Raw genomic sequence first — 20,404 nt, 5'->3', positions numbered from 1 at the left:
AGGTTACATACGCTTCAGGTTACAGACTCTGCTAACCCAGAAATAGTACATTGGGTTAAGAACTTTGCTTCAGGATGAGAACAAAAATTGTGCTCTGGTGGTGTGGTAGCAGCAGGAGGCCCCATTAGCTAAAGTGGTGCTTCAGGTTAAGAACAGTTTCAGGTTAAGAACGGACCTCCGGAACGAATTAAGTACTTAACCCGAGGTACCACTATAAGTCTAAAACTGCATTGTCTCCAAATGTCCAGAGGGCCCCTTCTACAAATGGAAGGGCTCCCTTTGTTGCTGGATCAGAACTCAGCAGAGCCTCCTGCTAGGGCAGGCATGGCTTGCTTTTGGACTTCCAGGTACTGTTGGATTTCAACTCCTATCAATCCAAGCCAGCCTGTCCAATGCTTATAGGTGATCAGAGCTGGAGACTTAGGAGTATCTGGAGGGCCACAAATTCACAATACCTAATAAAAAGATATCTTTTAAAAAAAGCAACAACAGAGAAACTATTTATTTTATTAATGCTTTAATTGTTTTCAGCCAAGGAACAGATTATTTTTATTTTCATAGAAAATTAAAGTAACAACTTCAATGCATTCTGTGCGATATGCAAACTATCAAGCATCTTTGCCGAAACAACCCTTAGGTGAGGTTAATAAAGCATCCTGTGGAAGAATCCAGCATCTCTGCAGAATATATTGACATCTCTTGAGCTTTAGGTCCAGGAAAGATTGGGGTTTGCAGGGAGGGCCTCTGGTTTCCTCCATTGTCTTCTGCCCCAGCCAGACTTCGCCAAAGGTGCTTTGTTGCCTGATTAGACATAAAAATAAGATGTTTTGTCAAATGCAGCAACGTTTTGTGCCCTACGTGAGCAAGGCAAAAGCTATGAGATTAAGCAATCAGCTAGCTCTCATTAGCATTTATCCAAGAGAGAATCATGATTGTGAAGGAGAAAATGAAATCGGCAGGGCGAAGAAATGAAAGCCACATTCAGACATTTACAGTATAGCAGGTTAATGCGGAGTTCAGACATGCCTCTTGTCCACCCCCAAAGTTGTAGTCCATTGGCATCCCTACCTACATGTGAGTAGCTGAATGTGTGTAGGTGTCCCATAGACTCAAGGGTCCCATTGTGCACAAGTGCCCCTTTGAAGGGTGGGTGGCCAGGTGTGAGGGATAACATCATGCATATCAGGAAGTCAGACTAGCAGTATCTGCTACACATAGATTATGCCTGTACTGTGTTGGTGATGGTTCTTGATGCTCAGGCAGTCTTCAAGGAACCTGTGACCCTCCAGATACTGTTGGACTGAGCATTGGCCATGCTGGCTGGGACTGATGGATGTTCAACAACATTCAGAGAGCCACAGTTTCCCTTTCTTTCTCAGGATAACTACATGGCAGAGTGGCCAGCGCTGGCAGTGGCAGCAGCCACTGAGAATCTGCCTGGGATTCTTGAAACTTTTGATTCCGTTGAAACTTGAGAAAACGTTACTTTTTAGACTTTTGAGACATCTTCTGCTGAAACTTTTGAATAACCGACCTTTGACGTCTATCTTGAACCCGTGGCTTGACGTTCTGCGCCACTGGTCTGTTACATTGTATCTAATAGATTTATTTCTACCTTTTGAATGATATCATTATTCTATTATATATGCTTTAACAGTTATTAGCCTACGTGTTGTGTCTATATTTCTGTGATTGGTTCTCATTGCAACACAAGGGTTTGGTTTTGGGATTGTTAGGCAGCTTGGCTTTCCATCATGCAATAGTTATGATATTACCACTTGCGGTTTCATCCTTGCAGAAAACAGGTAACTCGGTTACTGCAACCCCATCAGCTCTTTCGAATATACAAGCGGGTCCCACTGCCTGCCCACTCACTATCTGAAAATTCACTTATCTGCATGTAAAGAATTATGGCCAGACCTTGCTAGAAGCTTTGCAGATTCAGATATCCCAACAGTTGGCTTCCTTACTTCCTTGTTTGTTTATGTTTTGCTGATCGGCTGCAGCCATTTTCAGGAAGAAACCATAGAGAGAGTGGCAAGATTGGATGAAACAGAGAGCAGGATAGAGCAGTCAAATCTGTCCCCGCCCCCCTTTGTCTCTCTTTTGCTGATTGGTTTCTTCTTTCTATGGAGAGAGATCTGGCCAATCCAGCACCAGAAATATTTCCATAGGAAACAGTGGAAATCATAGATTTGTGATGCGAAAGTTTGCCTAACAAATGGTTCCAACAGAAAGCATTGTGGGATCTGAATGTATGCTAAAGGGGTGTGGAATGTCAGGCCTGTAGGCTAAATGCGGCCCTCCAAGCCTCTCAAAGTGGCCCTCAGGACTCCAACACACTCTCCAGCCACACCCCAGCCTTGCTTTTCACCCTCCTTGATTGTTATCTATATATATCTATATAATAGGGAGCGTGTGGTGCTGTGATCTAAACCACTGAGTCTCTTCGGCTTGCCAATGGGAAGGTTGGTGGTTTGAATCTGCATGACGGGGGTGAGCTCCCGTTGCTCTGTCACAGCTTCTGCCAACGTAGCAGTTCAAAAGCACACAAGCGCAAGTAGATAAATAGGTACCACTGCACTGGGAAGGTAAATGGCATTTCTGTGCCCTCTGGCACTCATCACGGTGTTCCATTGTGCCAGAAGCGGTTTAGTCATGCTGGCCACATGACCCGGAAAGCTGTCTGTGGACAAATGCCAGCTCCCTTGGCCTGAAAAGCGAGATGAGCACCACACCCCATAGTCGCCTTTGACTGGACTTAACCGTCCAGGGGTCCTTTACCTTTCATTTTCTTTTTCTACCTTTTATGCCAATGTGTCTGTCTGCAATGTGGTTGTGGAAGGATCAGATTTGATGTGTTGGGCTTCCTGGAGCATGGGTTCTTTACCTTATACCATACTGGCCTGAATATAAGCTGCACTTTCCCCCCCAAATTCCAACTGTGAAAAGTTAAGGTGCGGCTCAAATTCACAACCTTACAAAAACTGGCTTTTACGATATCGCTGCTGAAACAGACACATGGTAAAACGGAACAAAAAAATGTTTTCTTGCTGATCTGCGAGCTTGAGTGCCTGCGGAATTGTAGCAATTGAATAGTGATTTGCGATTTTAGCGATTGTACGGTAACTTTGGCGGGCTTACAAGATCAAAGGCTTAAATTGGCTGGGAGTTACAATTCTACCGACCACAGTGATTTTCAGCCTGTAGCCCAATTTTAAGGGAGCAGCTTATATTCGGGTATTGTCTCTCCCCCCCCCCCCCGAATTTTAAAGTTGTGGCTTATTTGCGGGTGCAGCTTACATTTGGGCCAGTTGGTATATCTATATCTATTTGTTGTTGTTTAGTCATTTAGTCATGTCCGACTCTTTGTGACCCCATGGACCAGAGGACGCCAGGCACTTGTACTGCCTCCCGCAGTTTGGTCAAAGTCATGCTGGTAGCTTTGAGAACACTGTCCAACCATCTCATCCTCTGTCGTCCCCTTCTCCTTGTGCCCTCCATCTTTCCCAACATCAGGGTCTTTTCCAGGGTGTCTTCTCTTCTCATGAGGTGGCCAAAGTATTGGAGCCTCAGCTTCATGATCTGTCCTTCCAGTGAGCACTCAGGACTGATTCCCTTCAGAATGGATAGGTTTGATCTTTTTGCTGTCCATGGGACTCTAAGAAGATCAAACCTATAGATAGATAGATAGATAGATAGATAGATAGATAGATAGATAGATGCAATGCCAGAGATATAAGAAGAAAGGTACAGTTTGATTGTCATGTTTGGAAGCTCTCCATTGAACAATTGTGTGCTCCTGTGTAGCTAATGTTATTGCATGTTTGTTGAGCTGGATTTGGGAGGGGAAAGTGGGAAGGTGGGATTTTACTCAGAGACACCATGGCAGAGCACTAAGCGTGACAGATATTAATGCTTCCCAGTCCTATGGGGAACAGAGTTCCCATACACATAACAGAATTTATTATTATTATTATCTGGATAAAGTAATTGCATTTCTCTCTTACATGCTTATATTTTCTGCTTGAGATATGGATTTTCCCACCCACTCATCCCAACCTTCCTTTCCACCCACCCCCTCACTTTCAGCATGTTCCTTGTAGAGTTTTTTAGATTTCAAATAGCACTCATCACCGCCAGGTTCTGTTTGTTTACAAACCTTATGCCAATATATTTCCCTGGAATTCACTTGAAAAGGAGGGGGTGGGAAAATATTACTCCTTATTTACTTGTTTCTTACTACTGTGAGAAAACTCATTTGAAAGAAGAAACCTAGTCCTGAAATGTGATGCAGAGCTGTTTTCCACTCTCCGCTTTCCATACTGTTTTTTTAAAAAAATTATTTTTAAAAAGTCCATCATTAAAACTGCTTACGGGAAGAAAACGCTTTGTCTCTGTTCTGTGCTACTGACAGATGTGGTTCTTGTTCTGTTTTGTTTATTAAGGTGACCTTCAGAAAACACATTTCTTCTGGAGCGAGCAGATTTGCTTTCTCATCTCTCGCAACGGAGGAGATCCACGCAGGAGTCAGCTGCCGCTGTTGCTGCTTCATAATTAATGGTTCTTATGGCTGGCTGAGTGGGTGATATAATGAATAGCACTTAAGGCTTGGAGTGTGTCAAAATCCACAGCTGATTACCAAAATGCGTATTTGTGCAAGGATTATATGCAAACAGTTCCTGAGTGCAGTCGCAGCCAGATCTCGCAGATCAATTGCATCTAGCAAGAGAGAGGCCCTTTGCGGCTCTGGCACGCGATGACGATGCTCCCAAGGTCCTCTATGGTGTTATCCTTCAAATCAGGGACATATGGTGCCAACCATCCCAGGAGCACGTGCATGTGTGAAAGGTAACAGTCAAGCATCTTTCCCAAGGTAGACACACCTGGAAAAGCTCTGGAAGTTGAATTTAAGAAGTTAGGGGAACACCACCTATTTGTTAGAATTCCTGATCTATGACTGCAGTCATGGGATTATTGTCTTTCACATGACGGTATATGTTTTGACTCCACAGAGTGGGAAGTGACGGAGACAGGATGTTTGTGTCACTGTGTTCCATGAAGTGGGACTATTGTCCTTTGTTCTTTTTCTCTTTGCTGTCTGATGCTAGAGAGAGAGGGAGCCATGTTGCAGTGCTCCGTGTGTGTTTATATGTAAATAAAATAGATTAGCCAAAATGCTGAGTTGCTGAGGTCTGTCACGCAAGATGCACAAACTCTGAGAGCCAGTGTGGTGTAGTGGTTAGGAGCGGTAGTCTCGTAATCTGGGGAACCGGGTTCGCGTCTCCGCTCCTCCACATGCAGCTGCTGGGTGACCTTGGGCCAGTCACACTTCTTTGAAGTCTCTCAGCCCCACTCACCTCACAGAGTGTTTGTTGTGGAGGAGGAAGGGAAAGGAGAATGTTAGCCACTTTGAGACTTCTTCAGGTAGTGATAAAGCGGGATATCAAATCCAAACTCTTCTTCTGTGGATCCCTAAGTGTGCCGGTGTCGGTTGGCATTGGTCGCTGTGATGTTCGGGCTGAAGAAAGCTTATGAAGCTCCCAAATGAAAGACCAGGACGGAGAGAACATGCCAGTCGGGCATGTTTCTCTGCCAGGGTCCTACTCGAGTGTAGGCTGAACTCCTGACACTATTCACATGGGCTACATTGAACCAATCCGTTCAAAGGCTTGAGTCTAATGTGGCACAATTGGAGTTCAGTGCATCTCCGCTCCTCACATGCCTGCCCCTGCAAATATACTTTGGATGATTCCCCCAACCGTCTGGAGCAGATTGGACGGCTGCAGGGAACAGGAAGTTCCATTGTGTCAGTGGGTGTCTGCTGCTCGAATGGAACGAACCTTTTGGCTCTATAAAGTGCTCCGACAGATCACAGAGAAATTTCTGTGTGTTTTTTTTTTATTAAAAAACTGCAGGAACATGAGAACATCAAAACGTTTATCTTGCTAATGAGACGCCCGATTCCCACAATGCCAAGGAATCTGCACACATCTGAAAAGCGGTCTGCAGCTGTAAACGTGGCCTGTTAACTGCTGCCTTCTAAATGACCCTCTCATGCGAGCTTACCTTACACATCAGTTTGCACAACAGAAGTGCCAGCGCTGGCAATTACATGCCGCCTTATGGCTTAATGCATCATAAATATAATAGCTGCACATTTTGGCCGGATGGGAACTAGGTGGCAGCAGCTGGCTTGCAACCAAGTTTTAAATGCCTTAAGTCCTACGTATCTTACAGCCTGATCCCCTAAACGCCAGTTGCTAAAGCAGCAGCTAATGGGATCTGGGTAGCAGTGTGAGCAAAAGATGGGCAGCTGAAACAGAGTTCTTTTTTCTCAAGGTAACATTTCTGCTGCCAGGAAATTTGAAGATCCATTACCAAGCACTGAGGAAATGAAAACTCAGTCCTCCCCCCCCCCCCTCCCCAAGCATGTTTGAATGTTGCATACACTGCCAGTGTCGCAGCTACCTATTGGATAGTATCTGTGACATCACTAGGGACCCAAACTTAAACTCCCTTGGTATACCCTTTTAATATCTTAACAATTGTTTAATCGTTTGTCTCCTGCAAGCATAGACAAGCTCACCTAGCCCTGTGTGAAGTACTGTACAATAGCAAAGCTTCCAAGCTTGATGCAACATTTTTCTTTAAAAGATAAAGTTGAGTGTCGGGCATTGCCTGCTGGATCATGCCAATTTTGTTGGAAGCCACTCAGTGTCATGTGACAAAGACAGTCATTTGGGCCTACTAAAGTTATTCAGGCCTAACTGCTTACTGTTGAGTCACTCTGACATGTGTCTTAGCAGCCAGTTTCTCTTTGTGCTCTCTGTAAGATGTGAGAGTCTGTCTGTTTCACTTGTGAACAGAGTCAGTATGCAATCTCAGTCAAACTGTTTGGAACCATGTTGTTTATGAAGAAGTTTATTTTAACTCAGTAAAGCTTTTATTCAATTAGGAGCTCTGCATTATTAATTTACGCTGCGCATCACCCAGAGTGGCTGGGGTAGCCCAGCCAGATGGGCGGGGTATAAATAAGAAATTATTATTATTATTATTATTATTATTATTATTATTATTATTATTATTATGGCCCATCTATTCCAGCATCCTGTTCTCACAGTAGCCAACCAGCTGAGTAATGTCAGAAAGCAGGAAAAAGACTTATTTGTTGCTCCCAAAGCAATAGCTCCCCCCACTCTCCAACTTAATCTGCTAGGTATCCATCTTTCATTGATGATTTGCAACGTTCCTGTCATGCAGTTCTGACGCTGACTCAGAGCAAGTTATCTTCCCATACAATTATTGGCCTTACAGGGTCAGCTCAACAGGGCCAGATTAGCCGGCCAATTGTGCCACTTATTTAACAAGCTTTCGCTGTGAACAATGGGATCACAAAATGTGAAATCACATTGTAATTATATATATATATATATCCCCCAAACCTTCTCTCAACTGCAATTTCTCTTTCCTCCCATTAACACATTCAAGCGCCAGCACTTACAAAGCCTTCCAGGTCAAGAAGGTCTTGAGGAACTGTAGATTGCTTTCTTTCCCATTAATATGAGCAACGGGAGAGGGGGGGAGTCATTTGAATATAATAAAGAAGCACTTAATTCTCCCATTTTTCCCCTCTCTGTAAAGCCCTGCATGTGCAATTTGTGCCAACGCTGATTCTGAATTTTATAGTGATGTACTATAGCTCATTGCTAGTGGTGTTTATTGAAAGAGATGGACTGAAACGCTCACTGTCTCTCAGCCCAACCTACCTCGCAGTGCTGTGGTGGGGATTAAATGAGGAGGAGAATAACTACCTTGAGCTCATTGGAGGAAAAAGGCAGGGTATAAATGATGATGATGATGTCAGGGACTGGACTGAGGGGAATGAGACTGAAGAGGAATGGTGGAGACCGACCTCCCCTCCTGAACTTTACAGGTAAGAGGAAGGCAGTATTGAATTACAGCAGTGGTTTGAGGAAGGTCACAGCTCAGAGACAGGTGAACAGAAGAGTTGGGAGGTGTTGGGAGAGGAGAAGGGGGAGACAGAAACAGAGCAGCCAGCTGACACGTTACCACTGACTCCACCCCCTTCTCCCAGAACCCGGCGTGCAATGAAAGTGGAAGAGCAAAGGACTCAAAGACAATTAGCCTCTGGCGGCCGCCGTAAGGGGACGTGCTTTTGCTAGGAAGGGAGTGGAAGGAGCTCAGTTGGAGCAACACCATTAACCTAGTAGGCAGCATACAGAGACCTCTCACTGTGATTATTGAATAAAGACTCAGTAAGAGCTTCCTTGTCTACTTCCTTGGCTGTCTGCTGAGAGAGGGGAGCGGGGATCGGAATTAACTGCAACCTGAGAAATAATAATAATAATAATAATGTGACCTGAGGAAGCCAATAGCAAAATTGCTAGGGGGGTCAAAGAACACTCCCCCTGTGCTACTCTTTGGCACCAACTCTGGAGGCAGGAAAGGAACGACTGTCTTCAGTACCCATCCCACAGATCTGACCCAGAAGGACACCATGGCTGTTGACTTTTGAAACCGCCGAGAGACGGAGCAGAAGGTGCAAGGTTGTACTCCCCTTGACTCTCGTCTCTCTTGATAAAGGGTACCCCAGTGGCTATATTTAATAGCCACGAGGGATGGGATCTCCCGGAACCAGAGCACTGAGATCATGCTGGAAGCATGCATGTTGCAGCAGGAGTTTGAGGGGCCCAGCAGTCTGCCCTCAAGGGACAATAACCTTTGGACAACCCTGGCATCTTCCACTGGATAGTGCATACATTATGAGAGAGGGAGCAACAGTGCTCAAAGAAGAGTCTAATGAAGAGGGTTCAACAAACTGAAGAGTACCAAAAGGCTCAGGACATGCTGCCGATGTTCTGGTCTCTGCAGCAAAACAGGTAAATGGCTTGTGAAATTTATCCAGAGGATCCTCCTAAATTGGACTGTCAAAAACGAAACCACCCTGGTGAAACATTTATCACCCCCTCTTTTGGGGCTTCCTTGAAGAAGAAATATGAAATGTCTTGAAAAGTGCCAGAGAAATGAAAGAACAGCCTGGCTGTCATCATGTCTCTGTCCATCTCGCTGCATCACAGACTGGTCTCAGGGGGCCAATCCGTTTCTATAGGATAGTCTGCCCTTTGGGTCCAAAGGAAGGACATGAAAGCGATGCACTTTTCAGAGGCCTTACTGACGAACGGCCTTGCCTTTTAAAATGTCATTCTTTTCCGGAGCAGAGCGCAGAGCTTTGCAGCGGGTCTGTTCTGAAAGTGGGAATCAGAATGAAGATTTCAGAGATGGGAAACCCATTAAACGAAAGCTGGCATGGTGGCGGTGATGCCAGAGTGACAGCCCTACGACAAAAACTTGAAGTCACAGGGTGTGATGTTATCACAGCGCAGGGCTTGGCGTGTTCTGTCATGGCAGAAAGCCTGGGGACGGAGAGGTGCAGTATCTCACACAGGGCCAGACCCAAGACATTTTGCTGCCTGAGGCAAAGGACAGTTTCATGTACAGAACCAGCCAGGCTAGCACTCAACACTGCTGATCAGTAGGCCTCCTCCACAACCCCTGAGGGCAGCAGGCTAGTTGAAGGGGAACAGGCAGGCTGCATAACACATCTATTTCCATCTTCCATACCTTACTGTATATGAGGGGGATTGGGGGAAAGGCCAAGGCAAGAGGTTGGAAATCATGTGAGCTGCTGTCTCATTACAGCATCTCATGTGACCCGCCTGCAGAATGTTGGATTCAAGCCTTATCAGAAGAAACTTGCCATTCTCCAGGCACCCGGCTTGATCTCCTGGTTGACCTCCCTGTCTGCATTCCCGGCAGGATACAGGCTAGGTCACTATCGGCGATCCTCCTCAAGCGTGAGAAGAACACACCACTCTTCCCTGCTCCCTGCTCCCCCCAGGGAGGGGAAAGAGATAGACAGAAATGTATTTACATGCCTTTATTTCTGTCCTTGCAGCATTACAGAGAAACGCGTCTGCTCTCTTCAGACACCAACAGCAGAGAGATAAAACTCCACCTCCTGTACTTCCTGTACAGGTCAAATGACACTCTGAGCTAACATCCGGTGCTCAGCACAGTGAATAGACTGTCCCTTTGTTCTCACGGTACAGTTCCAAACATTCACATCCTGTTTTGCTTTCCAGCCAGCTGCAGCTCGCTGCTGCATTGCTCCTTTTCCGTAACACAGAATTCTAGGGACCATAACCTTAGAATTCTAGGATATGTAAGGTGCTGAATAAACAAAAGGTTTACACCAGCCCTCGGCCGGATAATTACCTCACGTTTTCACTTAAAATACTTCTCGAGGCTTGCTGCTTCCACGGCCATTTCGTCGTCAGATCTCCACTTGCTGGGGGAATCTTCCGCCTCTTTATCGTGACGCTGGAGCTGGGGAGGGGAGGGATGGCAAGATGAAGAAGAAGGTTAATTGGTGCAACCTGGAGACTCCTTTTCAAGGACATTGCAGGTAGGGATGGTAGCAGAAATGGACGAGATGCGCGAGGGTCTGCAAATGTTATGAAGAGGGACGAGCAGATTGCCCACGCAGTTCCATAACAGTTCTATTCCTTCTTTCCTCCAGTTTTCTATTCCTCTCAAGCACTCCTTCCCCGGCAACAACCAGCAATTATTCTTTGGCTACTGACCAACTCTCACACCTCATTGGGCAGTTTGGGAGGTTCCTCTATCAGATATCTCACTCACGGGTCCTGCCATTTTGGCTAAACAAGCAATGGGGCTCATGCACAAGAGAGAATGAATATCGTTCCATAAATTCGATCTCATTCCTTACTCCTTCTGAGTTCCAGCCTAACACAGAAAATTTCCAGAATTGGTGGTGTGTACCAGCTTGCCTTCAGTTCCCTTGCATGTTAGCACATTTCAATAATAATTTATAATAATAATTTATTATTTCTAACCCCCCCCCCCAAAAAAAATATGGCAGGGTTTTCCCAGCCATTTCAAGAACATATGCTACACACTCGCAGTCAAAATTGTGTTAGCATTGATTTGCTGCAGAGCTTATCAAAGCACACACATACCGTGTTAGTGCAAAACATGGGAGGGGAAATTCAGGCCCATAATTCCCAGAAGAACCTGACATAGCGTCACTCTGCAGCACTGTGGAAAATTTGAAGTGTTGACTTGTGGCCCACCAGTGTAAGGAGGGGGCCACCTTTGCAGAGGAACCTTTGAACCCAGCGCTGGCTTTATAGTCCTTTCCTTCCCCTGTGATATCCAGGTATGTTGAAGCATCTCAGAACACACAGGCCTATCAAAGCCACATCCAACCCTAGATTTGGGAGGCGGCAGTAATAGTGTACATTTCTGAAATGTGCAGTTCTTGCTATAAAGAATGAGAAGCAGATACACACACACACACACACACACACACAGAGAGAGAGAGAGAGAGAGAGAGAGAGAGAGAGAGAGGGAGAGAGAGAGAGACCCTCTTCATCTGAATCAGTTATTCAACCGCATTGTGCTTTCCTCAAGGGCTTGCAGCCTGAAAGAAGACAAAAAAAGTATGCCATTCTGTAGCACTCTTGATTTTAATAAAATAACACGAGACCCAATTGTCAGCTGGGGTAGAATGTCACACTGGGAGACAACGGGTGAGGAAATGAATCCCTTTTTTCCCTTCTTTTTTGCAAAAAGAAATCTTCAAGAAGCCTCACTGTTTATAAGAGATCAAAAGTCGGTGCTTATTCTGCTCAAGCTAAAAGAGGAGGGTAATTAATCAGGAAACTCAAGAAGTCAGACCTCAGTAAGCATCTGCTCGAAAAAGGGCCCATCTTGGAAAGAGTGTGTTTATATATTTGTGCTGTGTAGCAAGGAAATACAGTAGGCAGGTTAATAATAATAATAAAAAATCTTGGTACTTTCAGATTGCTCAGCACTTTGTATGCAGCTTTGATTTCCAGACTTGAACAGTTGGAGGAGACCTTGTATTATTTATTTATCCATCCAATTTATATACTGCTTTTCCGATCGTATTGCTACCAAAGCAGCTCACAGTCACAATTTAAAACCCGGAACTGCCTCATGCAATCAGGAGATGGAAAACACGAAGGGTGAGTTCAAACAATAACAACCAGCTGAAGTCCTGGGTGAAAATATACATTTAACTGATGCGCTGTGGGTTAAACCACAGAGCCTAGGACTTGCCAATCAGAAGGTTGGCAGTTCGAATCCCCATGACGGGGTGAGCTCCCGTTGCTCGGTCCCTGCTCCTGCCAACCTAGCAGTTCAAAAGCATGTCAAAGTGCAAGTAGATAAATAGGTACCACTCTGGCGGGAAGGTAAACAGCGTTTCCATGCGCTGCTCTGGTTCGCCAGAAGCGGCTTAGTCATGCTGGCCACATGACCCAGAAGCTGTACGCCAGCTCCCTCAGCCAGTAAAGCGAGATGAGCGCCGCAACCCCAGAGTCAGTCACAACTGGACCTAATGGTCAGGGGTCCCTTTATCTTTACCTGAAAGCACCTAAGAGTTGCCACAGGTCTTACCTGGGGCGAGGTGAGTCCGCTTATCGGGGCTCACTAGCTTCACCCCAAGACCACTTCAGTCTTGATCAGCCCAGTCCCCAACCCAGACATGCCACAATGAGGAGCTTCTGATTCTGTTCTTATTTAATATGGGAGCATCTATATGCATCATGAATGGCTGCAAGTGGCTACTTTTACTCCATCCAGATGCAAACTTATAGCTACTGTGTGGGTTGGCGGAAGACATCCAACACTTGGAAGCAGAGAACACCATTCCTATCCTCTACACCAGTGTTTCCCAACCTTTTTTGGGCAAAGGCACACTTGTTTGATGAAAAAAATCTCGCGGCACACCACCATTACAGCCCCGTGACGTCAGCGCGCAGCGTCACGCCGGGAGGGACGCACGAAAGTGAAAGTTTTCAATTTTTTCCCCTCCCCCTTGCCGGGGAACCTCCAAGCTTTGGGGGTGGGGGGGGAGGCAGCAAAGCGAGGGACTGAGGGACCCTAACCCTAACCCTAACCCTCACCGATCACCCGGGAAAGCATGCGAACGAGGAGCCCCCGTGTCCTGCTCCCGGCAGCGGACGGCACAAAGCGAGGAGGCCTGGACAAGGCAGCACGCTCCCCGCTCTCGCTGCATCGGGGCTTTTCTCCTCCAGGCCGCTTTCGAAGTCCCCTTCTCCGCTCCCAAGAGCCGGAGCCGCTGCTTCCAGGCCCTGTCCGAGCCCCGACTTGTGGCCTCACTTCGAGGAGCGCCTGTTGCTGGGGACGGGGCTGCATCCCCCTCAGCCGCCGCCTCGCTTCCTTCCAGGAGACCCGACGGCTCCCCCTCTCCCGCTCGCCCTCCTGCGCCCGCAGCAGACCGAGACCTCCCCGCCCCCGCCCGGCCCTACCTGGGCGCCTCCAAGCCCGGCCGGCTCCGCGTCGCGCTCCACGCCGGGCAGCTGCAGCGGGGGCGCGCGGCGGCCCGGCTGAGCGCGCCCTGGAGCCGCCGCGCCGTCGCTCGCGAGTCCCTCCGAGAGCCCTCGGGACTGACTCCAGAGTCGCGAGGCGGCGCGTCGCCCAGGGAAGGGGCGGCTTCCCACAAGTCCTCCGGGAAGCAAACGCCCTCGCCCGCCTCCCTCCAGGCAACATCTTGCGGCACACAAGGCAACATCTCACGGCACACTAGTGTGCCGCGGAACACCGGTTGGGAAACACTGCTCTACACCACTCTGCAGCTGGATGTGTGGAGTAACTCCATTGAAAAAGCTTGTATCTGAGACAATGCAGTATGAAACAAATGGACAAGTCTATCCATTTTGATTTCTCAGTTTTCCAGGCTTAAGCTCAGTTGCCCACATTTCCACATCCATTTGCAATTTGTTAAAGTCCTCATGGAAAATCATCAGCATTCTACTGCACATTATACACATTTTTGTTCACAATGTTGCCATATATATGCCAGATATATACCATATTTTCCCACGTATATTATTATTATTATTATTATTATTATTATCATCATCATCATCATCATCATCATTATTAAATGTTAGAAATTGGGGTATAGACAGATAATGCATAGGGGGGACGGGCGATTGGTTGCAACAGCGAGCAGGAGATTGTCAGTGGTGATTGTACAGGTGATTTGTGGGTGAGGCAAGGGCTGCTGTCAATTGGCTGCCGCTGGGAAAATTGGGCGGGCGATTGGCGGCTTCTGGCGGTGATTGGTCAGACGATTGGTGGCTTTGGTGACGTGTGCTATTGGTAGTGTCGGTCAGGTGAGTGAGAGATTTTCATCAATCCCCCCCCCAAATGCTCAACAATTTTGGGCAATCTTCCCCCATTTTCTTAATTTGGAGTCCCCCAAAATAGGGATCGTTTTATACATGGGGGCGTGTTTATGGTCTCTCTCTCTCTCTCTCTCTCTCTCTCTCTCTCTCTCTCTCTCTCTGTGTGTGTGTGTATTCTGCATTTTCCTTCCAAAAGTGCACTTTTGCAAGCCATTTCTCCTAACACAATGAATTTTAATGCATCGTTTTCAAAAATGTAAGTGGGAGGAATTCAGTGCAGAACTACGTTAAAGTTCCTTAGCTGTGTACAAGTTGCACTTGCGGAATGACTTGTGCTAGCCGAATAGTTTACACAAGAGAAAGCCACAGGGAGCGAGCATGGTTCTTGTGGCTAGTTATGCAACAGATTGCTACAGCCCCCATCCTTCCTGCTGCAACAACTGGTTGTATAGCAATCCTCCACTAGCACAGCTGTTGCATGGGATTTCATACTGCACAAACATTATTTTCAGCTTTAACCTCATGCAGCAGAGAATGCTGAACCTGGCCCTGCATATTCATGCACACTTTCTCCTAAGAAACACGTTTTTGTAGAGATCTTTTGGTTGCAGAACTGCATCACAGAACTCCCAGAAGTGTGGATGCATTTCAGCATTGGTGTGCCATTCCACAAAGTGTGCATTAGGCAAACTATACCCCATCACTATACGAAAGGATTGGTCCTTAATATTAGGATCAATCTGTAATCTTACTCAGACATGCTGAGCCCCCACTTTAACCCTGTGGTCCTATGAACTGAACATCTCCTGCAAATCGCTTATCCATCTTTCCAGACAGATCTGCTTATTATGAACCTTGACAGCACAAGTTCCTCCAAAACTGTGATGAGGTGCCCACAGAAGAAATGGGAAACACCCCAGTCTTAATTACAGTAGGCGGCTTCGTAGTGAAACTCAGAATAGCAGAGTCTTTCTGTAGGCCGCAAGACCAAGTTTGAAAATCAATTACCATCCCTACAGAGCAGTCTTAGCATCATCAAAGATTGATTGCATTTAAAGGTTAACAGCAGTGTGCCTAAAAGAAGAAGAGAAATTATATTGGGCTTAGATTTTCATTTTGAAAACACAGTCCTTTTTTTTGTAAAGAAAAAAGGCCATTTTCATCCTTCCAGATTCCCAGATATTAGCTGAGGTGTAGAACTGGGATGAGGGAATTGAAAAAATACCATTAGCATGCACCACTGCTTATTTTGTTCCGCCAAGTTAAAACAAACCAACATATGTCAAATTGCCATTCCATAGAACTCAGCCTCCCTTTTCCCCAAGTTGTAAATCCACCTATAATCTCTTTGAAATCTCCCTTCAGAAGGAGCATGGTGCATTGAATGAGACAGGCAGAGAAAGCTCGCATCAAGTTATTTAAAAAGAAAAGGAACCTGCGTCCCTATATCAAGTTATATTGTCTATAAACTTAAAAATCTAAAGGCAGGCAATAACTATTTAATATAGGGATGTTGAACCTCCAGGTCATAAGGGCAAATGCAGCCCTTTCTCATTCCCTTCTGACACCATGCTGCACCTTCGTGATCTCCACTGGTTCTCCACTCTTGTCTTTGGCTCAGCCTCCTATCTACAGATGGATGAGCCAAGGGGGTGGATTTTTCTATAGCCATATCCACAATGGCATCTGAAGCCAGAAACTATTCTTGTCCTGTGAAAGATATATGATCTATTAATCATACCCTGGAGTGTGCCATGACTTCCTGGACCTAGAAGACTCAAACCCCAAAACAAAACAAAACAAAATAAGGGAAACAGCTTTAAACAAGGGGGAAATATATGATTTGAATCGACAACACACAACAAAGAAACAGGGTGTGCCTAACAAATCCAATGCATGGCAGGATTAGCCCCAGTTTAGGCTGTTGCACCATCTGTGATCTCTCCTGAAAAGAGATAGCCTAACCACAGTTATTCATGAACTCACAAAATTACACTTAGATCACTGCAAAGTGTTATAAGAGGGACGTCCCTTGAAGATGGGACAGAAATTGCAGATATAGCTTGAAGCCAGCAATATTTGTTGGAACATAGGGAGCCGCCTTATACCCTGTCAAACCATTACAGTAATCCATTTGGCATTTCAGGTAGGGAATTTCCCCCTGCCCTACCTGGGCATGCTGGGGGATTGAACCACTGAGCCTTTCCCAATGTAGACGAAAGGGTGCTTAGTGTTAGCAAGGTGATGGCCTTGTGTGCCTTCAGCCCATACTCTGCCACACCCTTCGCAAGTGTTGGGAAAGGAAAAGAAAAAACTCCACTAGCTGCTGGTCTGTTCTTGAACACAAGCACAACCCAATGAGCAGCTGCTTACGTGAATGAATGAATGAATGAATGAATGAATCTTTATTTGAGTCAGCCATCAGCCATAGCAATAAATCAGCAATACGATACACAGAAAATAAAAATAAAAAGTCAATTATATAAAATACATTCTAGGGTTTTGAATCAATAGTCAAATAGTGGATCTTATTCGGATTGCCCCAGCTAAAAACCTTGCAACCTTTGCTGTCACATACTCATCTTGATCTGCCAAGGGAAAGGACACTGTGGCAGTGGTTGGGTGACCCAGAATGGACAATAAAAGAGGGGTGGTAATCTCATTCCCAAGTCTTTATAAAGAGTGCAAGCCAGAAGGGCATGCGCCACCGATTCAGTACTGCCATCTCCACAGGGACATAAGCGTTTTTTGTGTGGAATCTGTTGGATGAGGGCAATACATTCAATCTTGTGAGAGTAAAAGCACGTCTATATTGTAGAATTGCTAGGTTATGCGGATAGGGTGCCAGAGAGTTGAAATGGGAAGGTGGAAAACAGTCATACCATGGTCAAAATTTCCTTATTGTGGCCAAGTTGTTCTGACGCTCGATATCATTTAGGTGCTAACAGATTAGACTGCTTGCATTACCAAAACCCAAAGTGAGTAGCTGTTGTGGTGATAAACCACAAGAGTGAAGTTTTTGATAGACAATTTTTTGATAAACAATTTTGATAGACAAGATGCCCTATGCATCTTGTGACCAAAGAACCCCTGCCCCCACACCAACATGTCATCATATATCATACATGGCGTATCCCTGGATATTGCCAGGGGTGGAGGAAAGGAAGGAGGTGTAGGGCTGCCATTTTCACCTGCATCTGCTGTAGTGTCAAGCTTTCCACACCCTGACACACAAAATTGGTAGGATTTAGCTTGGTGTCCCTTGCAGCCCAGCACGTATATCTACTCTTTTCTGGACTTTCTCCTTTAAGTCCCACACTTCGCTGAAGACAGAACCTCAGTTTTAAAAGCGTGAGGCCTGTTGTCTTCCATAACTTGCTTGCCGATTCATTCCACACACCGCTGTAACCCTGTTACATAAAACAGCAGCCGAAGCGACAGTCGCTCCTCTTGCTCAACCATTTTCCAGTTGCATAGAATTTATATGATGACATTTGCATTCATTTTAAGCCCCTCCCTAAGTGCTGGAGGCAGAAGTTGCCAATGTTACACACTGAGCCTTTTTACCCTTACTTCCCCCGCCCCACAAAAAAAAAAAATATCCCCTTTTAATAATGTTACAAGATGGATTTATAACATACCTGGAGCTAATATCAAAATGAAAATGAGTTTTCTGCCAGTGGAACAACAATAATGTGGTTAATTTGCCTACAGCTATTGGATCATATACGCCTTGCTACGGTAGAAAATGGCTTTCTAATGTAACATCGCTGCCTAAGCAGAATGAAATCTGCGTAGGAAAATGTAAAAAGGGCACAGCACTATAGCTAGCAGCAAAATTGGGATCTGGAAAAACACAGCACAAATAAAAAGGGTGGGTGGATGGGCAGAATATGGAGATATGCTAATAATCCCAGTTTATTGGTCAACAAACAATATATGAGAAGACAGATGGCTTGGTTTCAGCCGTTGCATTTTCACTCCTGAAGTTTGCCTGTCTATAAGAGCTATGTTAACAACAGGGCGGCTTGCAGAGATGCAAAGTTGCACTGAGACAAGTTTTCATTGTTTAGAGGGAAAATGTATCCCACTTTTTAAAACTGAAACACAAGCTGGCTCCCAACGTAACTCAGAAACAATGCGAACACTGCTTAGGAACTGTGGTATCGAGTGGTCTATAAATTACTGAAATCAATAAATGCAAAACCATTGACAAATATATCAGTGCAAAAATGTTGAAGAGCAGTGGGAAACCGTGGGTTGTATCATACGTCCTCTGTGCAGTATACATCCTCTGGCACTATGGAACTTCTCCCTCCTCTCCTCACTAACCATAGTTTATTAAGCTGGAGTTCCTCAGTGCATCCTTACTGGTGAGCCTGGCTTATTTTCCAGGTTTGGCACAAAGCCAACATTAACAAGAATTTTCTAGTTTGGAAGTAACAGAGAACTCATACAAGATGGGATTTGTGCTGCACAAAGTGAGGAAGAGAGCCCTAAAGGAGGATGCTATTTCTGGTCCTGATGCTAGTTCGTGGTTTCTCAAACCATGGTTTATGAACCTTGGGATGATCCTCTGATGCAGGCCAATGTGAGAAGTGTTGTGGTTCAAGGGGTTGTTCACCGCCAAGGAGAGGTGAATATCTGAAAAAGAAGGGGAGGTCAGAAGTTCCTGGTTCTACAGACAGGCAGGCGTGTGTGGCATGGGAAGGCAAAAATCAGCACCTTGCAGAGTGGTTTCAGGACCACGGATAGTGCTCCTGCAGCTGCAGTCAAACATCTGACTTGTCTCAGCAAGTTCCACAAGTTTATAGCAGAGCTAGGTAGTCACTGACTAGAGACCTCACCTACCCCCTGCCAAGTTGTCCCAGCAGATTATTTAAATATCTCAAACAAGCAAGGCCACTTTTCACAGAAGCAAAAAGAAGGGAATTTTGCACATCCCTAGTTGTGTGAAGCCTGGGACACCCAAAAAGTCTTGTACAATAACAGCATCAGTCGGGGTATTGTTATAAAACACAAGAGCAGGTTCTCCATGTCTAAGTGGACCACTCTAAAGCCCACTCCAGTTTGTAAAACCTCTGAGTGTTGCCTGCTCCATGGTAGAGAACTCTCCAGCTAAGAAGTGAAGCCAGATGTTTCCCACAGCTGCCTGGCTGGAGCCTGGACCTAAAATGCCTTATATGAGCATTCATCTACTCACTGGGCCATCTGGAGAATTCTGCATCTTCCAAAATTATGCAGCCAATCATGTTTCTGATCTATATGAAATAAAGTCTCCTAATCTAATATAATCTACTGAATATGCAGACTCCGTTCTTTGAATGGTATATATCTCAGATCTTGACCAAATTCCATTTTGGCTCCAGCTAAGATGATATTCTTGGAAAGGAAAGATTAGCTTGGCAAAGGGCTTCCAAACATTTGTAGCAGTGTTATCTGCACCAGAGGATAGATCCAGAGGAGAACACGTATAATACCTGGATGCCCTCCAAGCATGCTTTAACTGAGTTGGGCTCATAACAGACTTGGACGGTACGGTCAAATCCCAATGTCATCTTACAGAAGTGTGGGGAAGACATTAAGCAGAAAGCGTACATTTCTGGTAAGTGAAAATGCGCAGCACCACACAATATCTGGGCATCCCCACAGCATACAGTGGGCAGAACGCTATACTTCCCATGCACAGTCCATTAACATGCTTCTTTGGCACAGTCTGAAGGCATGTGATGCAGCCACCTTCCTGAAGCTAAGCAGGTCTGGGTCTGATCAATGCCTGGATGGGAGACTGTCTGGGAACCACATGCGTGTTGCTGTAAGTTCCATGGTGGGGGAAAAGTGTGATGCAAATGTCCTGCGTCTCGTCCCAGTATACCTGAAGGAGTGTCTCCACCCCCATTGTTGAGCCCAGACACTGAGGTCCAGTGCCGAGGGCCTTCTGGCAGTTTCCTCTCTGCGAGAAGTTACAGGGAACCAGGCAGAGGGCCTTCTCAGTAGTGGCGTCCACCTGGTGGAACACCCTCCCATCTGATGTCAATGAAATAAACAACTATCTGACTTTTAGAAGACATCTGAAAGCAGCTCTGTTTAGGAAAGTTTTTAATGTCTGATGTTTTATT

At 45.7% G+C, this 20,404-nt stretch overlaps 1 protein-coding gene across 6 annotated transcripts in view; it reads right to left on the bottom strand.

The window, feature by feature from the left end:
- Window positions 1-500: 500 nt before the first annotated feature.
- The window catches only part of FHIT (fragile histidine triad diadenosine triphosphatase), a 1,028,662-nt gene continuing 1,008,758 nt past the window's right edge, over window positions 501-20,404 (bottom strand). For all 6 annotated transcript variants that reach the window (XM_083493597.1, XM_083493602.1, XM_083493599.1 and 3 more), the window contains 2 exons: window positions 10,300-10,410; window positions 501-801 (listed from right to left, as the gene is read on the bottom strand). In XM_083493597.1, coding sequence (XP_083349723.1) covers window positions 10,309-10,410 — 102 coding nt within the window. In that variant the 3' untranslated portion in view covers window positions 501-801; window positions 10,300-10,308. The remainder of the gene's footprint in view (window positions 802-10,299; window positions 10,411-20,404) is intronic.

Source organism: Podarcis liolepis (genome assembly GCF_965112155.1).
Source record: "Podarcis liolepis genome assembly, chromosome: 2".
In the NCBI taxonomy this organism is placed as follows: Eukaryota; Metazoa; Chordata; class Lepidosauria; order Squamata; family Lacertidae; genus Podarcis; species Podarcis liolepis.
This window is presented reverse-complemented; position numbering and strand designations above follow the sequence as displayed.